The 10922-nt window shown below is 34.4% G+C and overlaps 1 protein-coding gene across 2 annotated transcripts; it reads right to left on the reverse strand.

Annotated features, from left to right (window-relative positions):
- Window positions 1–4972: 4972 nt before the first annotated feature.
- Window positions 4973–7324, reverse strand: LOC105050307 (xyloglucan O-acetyltransferase 2). Of its 2 annotated transcripts, none has more exons than XM_010930268.4 (2): window positions 6942–7324; window positions 4973–6847 (listed from the first exon to the last, which is right to left on the reverse strand). In XM_010930268.4, the coding sequence occupies exons 1-2, from the start codon at window positions 7147–7149 to the stop codon at window positions 5730–5732; spliced, it is 1326 nt and encodes a 441-aa protein (XP_010928570.1). In that variant the 5' UTR covers window positions 7150–7324; the 3' UTR covers window positions 4973–5729. The 2 variants fall into 2 exon arrangements, with proteins under 2 accessions (XP_010928570.1, XP_010928572.1); XM_010930270.4 differs by having other exon boundaries at window positions 4973–6844; window positions 6942–7323.
- Between the last annotated feature and the right edge of the window lie 3598 nt (window positions 7325–10922).

Raw genomic sequence — 10922 nt, forward strand, 5'->3', positions numbered from 1 at the left:
CTCAGACTGAATGAAAAAGATTGAGGTTATCTATTGATATTGACGATTGTTCTACAAAAGATGGATTGGAGTTATTTATAATTTAATTTGATAATGAATTGATTAATTAAGAGTTGTTAATGTTTAGATAAAGAAAATTGATATACTTACTTAGAATAGAGACATTGATTCTGATTATAAGAAAAATATAGTTTTGATTTAGATCAATTTTTGAGTTATTGATTTTTATTATGGAATGACTTAATGATAAAATTTGCTTCAAAAATTAGAATATTTAAGAGTTTGAGGGTTTAAGTAAGAAAATTTCGATGACTAGAAATAGTGATATTGATTCAATCAACAATGGTGATATTGATCTTTATGAAATAACTTAATGATGAAGTTGTATCGAGAATTAAAATATCAAAAGCTCGAGAATGAGATTGAAATGATAAATCTTCAACCTTTGAAAGTACGAATAAGAGAAAATATTTTTGAATTTTGATTGGTTAGGATGTCATCATATGATTCATAAGAAGTATGTTTTTCCTATCTTATGATGGGTTGAAATTAAGAGTGGTTAATATTTTGAAAAAAAAAAAATGAATGATGATGATGAATGAAGTTCTTATGCAAGAATAGAGACATTGATCCTCTTCTATTCACAAGAGATAGATTTGATTTTAATTTGAGTCATGAGATATTGAACATTAATTTTTACAGAAAATGAGATCATAATTTTGAAATCTTGAAATATTAAAAATCTTTGAGATGTTGATCTTGATGAATAAGAAAATGAATGGTTCCGTATCAGATTGATATTAATGTATTGACTTTTTCCTTATGAAATGATTTAAGAATGAATTTGTATTAAGAATTAGAATTTTGAAATATTTGAGGATGAGATTCAAGTAAGAAACTATGAAGACTCAAGCAAGAAAAAATTTCGAGGATGAAATTTGTTTTAGAGGGGCAGAATGTGACGGCCCAACCCATGTCAGAATCCCAGCCAGCCCAACAAAAAAAAAAAAAGAAAGAAAAACAGGGGAGAAGACTCCCGAAGGGAGTCTTCTTCCTCCGTTCACCGGCTCCTAATCGGAGTCGGAAACAAGTTTCCACCGGCTCTATTTAAGGAGGAGATCCCTCCTCTCTCCCTTCCACCAAAGATCACAAGCTCAGTCGGCGGCAATCGCCGAAAAATTCTCACGGAAGATCCATCCCTGTGCCGTCCAATTGCTCGTCGGAAAAGTCTCGCCGGCGTCGGAGGTAAGCCTCTTCCCCTTCCTCTCTTCTCCCCTTCCTTTCCATGCCAGTGTGCATGCTCGCCGGCGACCGGAGTCGCCGGATTTTGTTGCGGAAGAACCTCTATATTTTGCTCATTTTTCTTTGATTTCCGACGCCGGTGGTCGCCGCCGACCATCGATTTTGGCCATCTTCTTATCGGCGAGTCATCCCCTCTTGCCGACGGCCGCCCCACGCCGACTGCGCCGCCGGCCGGCCACCCAACGAGGGGACCTCAAGGTCCCCTGTTTCAGCCCAAAACAAGTCCACGGGAAGAAGAAAAGAAAAAGAAGAAGAAGAAGAAGGAAAAGAAAAAGAAAAAGAAAAGAAGAAGAAGGAAAAGAAAAGAAAAAGAAGAAAAAGAAAAGAAAAAGGAAAAAAAAAAAGAAAGAAAAAATAATATAATAATAATATAATAATATAATAAATAGGATTTTCTCTCCTCTCTCTTCCGTGAAGAAAAAGAAAAAAAAAGAGAAAGAAAGAAAAGAAGAAAGAAAAAAATAAAATTAATTAATAAATAATGAGATAAATAATAAAATATGAGAAAGAGAGTTTCTCTCTCTTTCCTCTCTCTCTTCAGCCTGAACTAGTATTTTCTCTCTCTAAAATTGGACTTTCTCTCTCTACTTTCTCTCTCTAGAATCTTCTCTCTAGATTATTTCTCTCTCCTAAGATTTTTAATTTTGAGAAGAATGATGATGAATTTAAATGATTCTCGCAATGGATTTTTGATCTGTGATCGTCGAATGATACACCGACATCCACTTTGATCAGATCAGGTATTTTTAGATTTTATTTCTCATGATCTTATTGAATTGTCTACATGATAATTTCAGCATGATTTGATCTGATCGATCAGAATTTGTTGAATCATATTGTCTGAAGAATTCAAGATGAGTTTTCTCTCTCTAGAATTTTCTCTCTCTAGAATTTTCTCTCTATAAAATATTCCCTCTCTTGATTGATTCTCTCTCTAAAAAAAAAGGTTAGTGAATGAAGAAATTTCTTTTAATAAGTCTGATCTGATTTTAATGAAGAATCCTGATCTATGATTGTCAGACAGCGTACTGGTACCCACCTTAATCAGACCATGAATCTTTAGATTTGATCATCCATGATTCCGATCTAGCCATGATTTGATTTGATCATGTTGATTTCACCAATTGAGATATTGGACCAATCGTAATGTTGGATTGTGTCACCTGATCAATTTGAATTGTACCTCATGAATTCTCTCTCCTCTGATTTTCTCTCTCCACTTGATGTTATGAAATCGATGAAGAAACCTCGGTCCTATCACTTCGAATCCGATTTGATCTGATAGTCAAACTTTGGATCGTTTAGGTCCTAATTAGATTTTGATTAGATGAAATTAGATGATCAGACCCAATCTAAACCGTTGAAATATGGTATTCGTATTCTTTCTAATTATTGAAATTGATTCTATATAGGATTGTGGATGTTTGATCATGGGATATCGTGATATGATCTACGAATAGAATTTTTGGAAAAAAATTTATAGAATTATGTGGATTTATTGGAATGCGTTCGAGGTAAGTAATGTTTCACTTTTTCTAGATTTATCGGCAAATTATAATGTATTCTTCTGACATGATTTGTGAAACGATGCATGAATTGGATGAATGATATTTTGTTATGAAAATATCTTATTTGAAATGTTATGATGAAGCATGATTGAACATATTGATTTCATGATGCATTATATTGATTGATTTCGATACTACATGATTATATGTTTTATTATCGAAATTAGAATATGAAATATGATTTATGAAGAATTATGATATAAGAAACAATAAGAATTGACAACCTGACTATGTAAAGGACCCTGCCAATGGGGGCATGTACGTTGGCAATTGATTGTCCTGAGGGTTTATGTCGCCAGCGAGACCAGCGACAAACCGCCAGCGAGACCAGCGGTTCCAAAGGACATGGCTGCCAGATGATTCGCAGCCTACCGCAAGCAGATACGCGGTATTATGACCTTGCCACGGAGAAAATGTGGTCATAGCTCATGGTTGACGAAAAGAAATTGAAGAACAAAAGAAATTGAAATTTGGAAAGAAACTTGAATTTTCGAAAAAAAAATGAATTTGGCATGAATTATGTTGCATAATTGAAATTGATTTCGAATTGATGAACTCTATATGCTTATTTTCTATAAATGATTATTTACTTATATGCCTGATGAAATCTGTTGAGAAGCGATCATTGCTTACTGGGCTGTCTAGCTCATTGCCTCTTATTTTACTGGTTTTACAGATGTTGAGAAATTAAGATGATACAAGATATGAATGGAAGAGTGATCAGAAGCAGTATCTTCATACTTTTATTTTAGGTTGAAAGGCTTATTGAATTTGATGCAAAGCCTTTGAATTGTTGTTGAATTTATTGAGATATTAAAGAAAAAAATTTAGGTCGTTATGTTTTGGATTTAAATTATTGAATAATTATTCTGCTGTTGTTTTAGGATAGTATGATAAGATGCCTTGCATGCTTATGGGAAGAGTTTTCTATGAGTATGCGACGGTTGCCATAACTCTCGATTCAAAATTTCGGGTCGGAGGTGTGACAACAAGCAAATTAGATATGGATTGGCCACATCTGAGCTCAGTTCAGAAGCTGTTAAGATACGGATGGTTGCAGCAAACTAGGATTTGATGTAATATCCAAACTCAAAATGAAAAAGAAATAAAAAAGGAAAAAGGAGAGAGAGAGAGAGAAAAGGAGAGAAGATAACCCTGGTTGGCTGAGGGAGAAAAGCCCATGCCTAGGCCTAGATTTTCGTGCCACCTTAGAACTTCAAACGAATAAAAGACAAAGAGAGGGCGGAGAGAAGCGAAAACAGGAGAAGATGATAGGAGAGAAGGGAAAATGACTTGAAATTCGGACCTGACCCATCTTGTTCCATGCCTAAGTTGCCCAATCCGTAACGGTTAATCACCAGATGACCTCTCCCAGCCCACTAACTCAGGCTCAACCGAACCAAACCAAGCACACATACAGCTTCAAATGAGTGAACTGATAAACAAGCCAATCCGACCACAGCTATTGATTAAACAGGTTTAAATGGGTTAAATTGGTCAGAATTCTTAACTTGGACTTGATCTATTTAATAAACTGGTCGAGTTGGATGAACTTGTTTACAAGCATCAACATATTTAATCTAAACCTGAACATATCTATTGCAGGTCGAGTCCCAATCCTAATACAATATGGTTAGCTATCTTCCAATACTTTGAACCATCGAATCCTAATAACGTATTGCCAATAAGACATGATGAGTACTCATCATTTACCATACTTACCAATTTCAGACTAGGGATGATTTGAATCATTTGATGCATGGATAAATCCCATTGGCCAATTAAATCTTACAGTTACCGATAGATTCATTATTGATTCTAATCGACAAATAAGTACCTTGCATTATAGCACATTTTTACTTTTTCTATCTATCTCTAAATCATTATAGACTATAAAAGCAAGAAGGGTAATTTTACGTATAGGGTCGGGCCAGGTCCCTGCAACCTGTTTGAGGAATCTCAAGCAAAAGCGGTATCATCCTCCAAAGGCCATCTTGGCCATCAAATTCCGACCTGTCCTCTACCTTTGCTTCCAACCCTAGAAACACAGACAAATAGTCATAATACCAAATGCAGCCAGACAATATTAGAGAATTGCTACATACAAATCAAAATTTAAGTTTATAATAATCCTTAATTTCCAAAAACAAAAGTTCATAATAATCATTTCACATTTGCTGCAGGTTGATGGTGACCCAAAAATATGCTTGTTAGTGACTTCCAATAGTGACATCCCATCAAAACTCACACAAAGGAATCCAACTATTGCCACTCTCATTGGAACTATTCCAAAGTTTATTTGGTAAATCAACTAAGGTTTGGACTTCAGCGCTCTAGGAAAAACACTTTTTGCCATTGCTACTGATCCTACGAACTACAAGATCTCTGCCATCACCAAACAGAGGCCAGCTTCCAACTCCAAGGCAGTATCTTAGACAAATGGCCCTCTTCAACAACTGTTCCACAACCAATCTAATCCAATGTGCATTGAAGAGATGCTGCCTGCCACTTCTCGTATCCACTGCCCTCCCTTTGTCTTCATTCTTGAGACAGCTGGATTTCCACTGCTTCAGACCAAAGTATTGTGGTCCCAAGGTGTTCTTCTTTTGATGCGAAAAGCTCAACTTAAGCCCTCACCAACCTCATCGATAACATATGAACCATGACCTTTCCCTATGAAGCATCAATGTTGTAGCTCATAAAAGCTTCCTCAGCTCTCTACCTTTAAATCTTTAATCAAAATTGATCAAAAAGCAAGAACGTAGATAAAAATGAATTAATTCAATCCAATATTCCTTCGCTCAAATCATAGGCAACAAAAAAATACTTAGGATGGCCTCCTCTTCTTCAGTTATTCTCTTATTTCCATCTCTTTATCATCTCTAACAATATCTCATTCCAAGTATCGATTGGCCCCGGCAAGCACCAATGCACGCAGTCGTTCTGGACCTTCTCTTTTATTCCATCAGCAAACGGATTCGGATACATGTAAGGCCCCGGGTGGCCGTCCGGCCTCAGCAGCGCCAGTTTGGTCACGTCCAGTGCTTCGATCCTCAACCTCCCTCCGCTCTTCGCCGCCCCCTTCGAGGCCGCCGCCTCCACCTCCTCCACCTCTATCTTCCTCATCTCAGCGTCCATGTATTCCATCCCCTTCTCCCCTTCTTTGTAAGGCTTTTTCTTCGGACAAGCACCAAATTTGTCCCACTCCCCTTCGAAGTGCGCCGGCGAGAAGGTGGTCACCACCACGAGCTTCTCGGAGGAAGCCGGTGATGACCAATCTTGACTACTCACCACCTTGAGTGTAGTCTTGAATGCCTTGCGAAAGACATCGAAGAAACCGATCTCGGTGTGATTCAACTCAGGGCAATGGTGGCAGCCAAGGACTAACTCATTCTCGTAGTAGATAGCCGGGTGGAGGAACCAGTGCCCAACCGAGAAGACCACCATATCCATTCGATCCAATTCCGACGCCCACCGGTCGTCCGCCGAGTCTAGATACAGCTTGTTGTGATTTAAGCCGGGAGCCGCCGACTTCTCTATCCCCTTAACGAGGAACGGGCACCAAAAGATCGAGACGGTGGCATTGTAGCCATGGAAGACCCACCGCCGGAATTTGTTTTCCTGCCCGTCTCGGTAGACCAGCTCGGGCGGCGATGCGGCGGAGAGGAGGCAGAGGAGGGACTCTAACTGATTCCGGGCCATGGAGTCGCCGACGAAGGCCAAGTGCTTGTTTTGGATCAAGTGGAGGAATGACACGGGATCGAAGGCCGGGAGCTGGCAGTGGTTAGGCTGCCACCGCCAGTAGAGATAGCCGGTGTCGGGCCGGCCGTGGGCCATGCAGTTCTGGCCATCTTTGATGGTGCTGCAGCTGGTGCCATTGTATCGAGGCCCGCGTGAGTCCGGTACCCACCGGCCATCGGAATAGTCGCACCGGGGACTTCTCGGGCTATGCCTGTGTTCAACTCCTTCCCCAGCTGCTACAAATTCAAGAAAGTAATCTATAATTAGCTTTACATTTAGACAACATAAAAGGAGGATTGGAGAGCAAAGAGAGGAGGGGGTTTGGATCACCTAGAGAGGAAGGTATGGAGGGGGAGGAGGTTTTTTGGGATTGAGTACTGGTGATGAGTTTGGGTTGTTTCAAGGAGATGGGGAAGAGATATACATGGAGGAGGGCCAAGGGAAGGAGGGTATAGAGAGCTCCAGTTATGAGCTTCTTGATGGGAAAAGTGGTGGGTTGGTGGTGGTGGTGGTGGTGGTGGTGGTTAGTAGTCCCCATCTATGTTTTAGTGTGGTGGTTTGGATTTTGAGATGATGAGAGGAGCTAATGTACGGGGATGGAAGGTGAGGTAGGGAGGGAGGGCAGAGAGAGTTTGAAGGAAGGGCAAGGAAAGGAAAGAACCGAGGGAGGAGAGGAGGGGATGAGTGAGTCAAACAAAGCACACCAATAATAGGAACAGAGCCAGCGCTAGCTGGTTGGTTGCAGGCGCTCGGTGTTCTTTAAACCCTTGGTGTCGTTTTCTTGGTCCAAAGCATGTACTTTTCTTTTAGTTTTTTCCCACTCACTCTTCCTCCTCTCTGTTCGTCAAAGTTCAAATCCTGGAAGGATTTTTTGGTGGTCCGAAGCGCATGATTTCCCCCTTTTTTTTTTTGCCCTTTCCCCAATCAATCTCTCTTCGCGACTTTTTTTTTTTTTTTTAAGAAAAACTTTTCCTTTCTTGTCTTACATGGCGAACAGTCCGCACAATTCCAATGTTACTAAAGAAAATACAATTTTTCTGTACCAAAAAAAAAAAAACAATTTTTAAGTTTATCCTTCTCATCTGGACTCAAACATTAAACAAATTTCAAAATAAAAAACTTCAAAAATGGCTATATAATGCGAGCTGGCTGAACTAGTGACATGTATACAAGTAGAGTTCAAGATGCTCGACGCAATGCTTTTTGAATTTGAAAAGCAAGAGGAGCTAAATTGTTTTTTATCCTTAGCCCGTCAACCAACAGCTCCCCAGCTCTTTGTGACAAGATTTTTTTGGTGACTAACACTACTGAAATTTCTTTTATCAAGCTGTCATTTTGACATGTACGCAGGGCGGTGTTGCAGGCTCGTCGGCAGATGCTTTGTCTCCGTCATTTGCGGAAGCTTGGTGGCAAGCTGTCAACAGTAATTGAAACCATATTTTAAAGCCGAGCTCTTTTCTCGAATAATACAAAAAAAAATTTTTTTTACCAAAATATATTCAAACCAAACTTATTTACCAAAATGATGTAAGAGGGAAAAACGCCATTTTGAATGGCGTTTTTCCCCCTGCCACGTCACTCCCCATTTCCACGGTGGCATCGTCCCAAAAAAAAAAAAAAAAAAAAAAAGGAAGAAACGCCATTTGGAATGGCGCTTTTAAAAACGCCATTCCAAATGGCGCTTTTAAAAACGCCATTTTGAATGGCGTTTTTAAAAACGCCATTCAAAATGGCGTTTTTCAATTTTCCCACCCAAAAATAAAGAAAAAAATCGTGAGAAAATAGAAAATTTTATTTTTTAAAATTTAAAATTAGTAAATAAATTAAAAATTTTAATTTTGATTGAATTTTAAAATATAAAGATTTGAATTTGTAATTCATTAAAAAAATTAATTTAGATTTTTTATTTCAAATTTTTTTTAAAAGATGTCCAAAAAAATCTTAAGAAATTAAAAAAAAATTATCATAGAAAATAAAAAAGAGAAAAAAATATGAAAAAAATAAAAATTTGAAATTAAATTGAAAAACATCATTCGAAATACTTGTCTTCAAAATTTTTAAAAAAATTAAAAATTATAAAATTTTTAAAAAATAAAAAAAAAGAATTATAATGTAAAAATAAAAAAGAATAAAATTTTAAAGATAAATTGAAATTAAAATATTATTTCAAATTACTTTCTCAAATAAAAAATAATAAATTAAAAAAAGATTCAAAAAAAATTTAAAAATAGGCTAAAAAAATTTTATAAAAATAAAATAAGTCTTTAAAAACGCCATTTTGTAAATTGAACTTTAGAAAAAATAATAATTTTTTAATTAAAGAAAAAGAATACGTAATAGAATGCTAAAAAGAAAAAAATGGAAGAGAAATGAAATTATAATTTCAAATGATAACTATTTTAAAATAAATAAAAAAAAGTATCATAGGAAAATAAAAAAATAACAATAAAATAAGAATTATAATTATAAATTTTAAAAAAAATTAATTTTAATTTAAATTAAAAATTATCATTTAAATTATTATTTTCATTATTTCATTTAATTTATTTATTAAAAGATTACAAATACATATTTTCTAATTTAAATTAAAATTAGACATGTCTAATTACGATGTACTGTGCATGTCTAATTTTAATTTAAATTAGAAAATATTATTTAAATTATTATTTTTATTATTTAATTAAATTTATTTATTAAAAAATTACAAATAGATAAATAAAGATATTAAAAAAAATAAAAAATAAAAAAAAGAGAAAACGCCATTCTCTCCCCTCCCCAAACCCCTTTTTCCCCTCCTTCTCCCTTCTCCTTCTCCCTTCTCGATCTTCTCCTTCTTCCTTTACAAATTTAAGTAAAGGAAAAGAATACATAATATATCATAAAAATGAAAGAAAACTAATATTATATTTTTAAATTATAAAAATTACAAATTAAATTAAATTAGAAAATATGTATTTGTAATCTTTTAATAAATAAATTAAATGAAATAATGAAAATAATAATTTAAATGATAATTTTTAATTTAAATTAAAATTAAATTTCTTTAAAATTTATAATTATAATTCTTATTTTATTGTTATTTTTTTATTTTCCTATGATACTTTTTTTTATTTATTTTAAAATAGTTATCATTTGAAATTATAATTTCATTTCTCTTCCATTTTTTTCTTTTTAGCATTCTATTACGTATTCTTTTTCTTTAATTAAAAAATTATTATTTTTTCTAAAGTTCAATTTACAAAATGGCGTTTTTAAAGACTTATTTTATTTTTATAAAATTTTTTTAGCCTATTTTTAAATTTTTTTTGAATCTTTTTTTAATTTATTATTTTTTATTTGAGAAAGTAATTTGAAATAATATTTTAATTTCAATTTATCTTTAAAATTTTATTCTTTTTTATTTTTACATTATAATTCTTTTTTTTTATTTTTTAAAAATTTTATAATTTTTAATTTTCTTAAAAATTTTGAAGACAAGTATTTCGAATGATGTTTTTCAATTTAATTTCAAATTTTTATTTTTTTCATATTTTTTTCTCTTTTTTTATTTTCTATGATAATTTTTTTTTAATTTCTTAAGATTTTTTTGGACATCTTTTAAAAAAAATTTGAAATAAAAAATCTAAATTAATTTTTTTAATGAATTACAAATTCAAATATTTATATTTTAAAATTCAATCAAAATTAAAATTTTTAATTTATTTACTAATTTCAAATTTTAAAAAACAAAATTTTCCATTTTCCCACGATTTTTTCCTTTATTTTTGGGTGGGAAAATTGAAAAACGCCATTTTGAATGGCGTTTTTAAAAGCGCCATTTGGAATGGCGTTTTTAAAAGCGCCATTCCAAATGGCGTTTCTTCCTTTTTTTTTTTTTTTTTTTTTTTGGGACGATGCCATCGTGGAAATGGAGAGTGACGTGGCAGGGGGAAAAACGCCATTCAAAATGGCGTTTTTCCCTCTTACATCATTTTGGTAAATAAGTTTGGTTTGAATATATTTTGGTAAAAAAATTTTTTTTTTGTATTATTCGAGAAAAGAGCTCTTTTAAAGCCCATGACACCTCCTGGATCTGACTGACGTTGTCGACGATAAAAAAGTCTAGCTTCGTGCAAGCTGCTGCTGCTTCTCTTTTTTAAAAAGCTTCGTGCAAGTTTCTGAAAATTGCATCCAGGGCCGATCTTTCTACCACATATTAAAAGACAAAATCTATTGATGGATAGAATGTCACACTGAGATTGGTGCGCAATATTGCCGCCTCCATATTCTCATGCCATTGGCATGAATTTTTTTTGTTTTTTCCTCGACGGT

Source organism: Elaeis guineensis, chromosome 8 (assembly GCF_000442705.2).
Source record: "Elaeis guineensis isolate ETL-2024a chromosome 8, EG11, whole genome shotgun sequence".
NCBI classification, from domain to species: Eukaryota; Viridiplantae; Streptophyta; class Magnoliopsida; order Arecales; family Arecaceae; genus Elaeis; species Elaeis guineensis.

Bases quoted from the DNA above. Each gene is read 5' to 3' on its own strand.
- LOC105050307 (XM_010930268.4), bottom strand. From the start codon at position 7,149: ATGGGGACTACTAACCACCACCACCACCACCACCACCACCAACCCACC. The intron at 6,848-6,941 runs GTGATCCAAACC...TTGAATTTGTAG, and splicing joins CTCCATACCTTCCTCTCTAG to CAGCTGGGGAAGGAGTTGAA.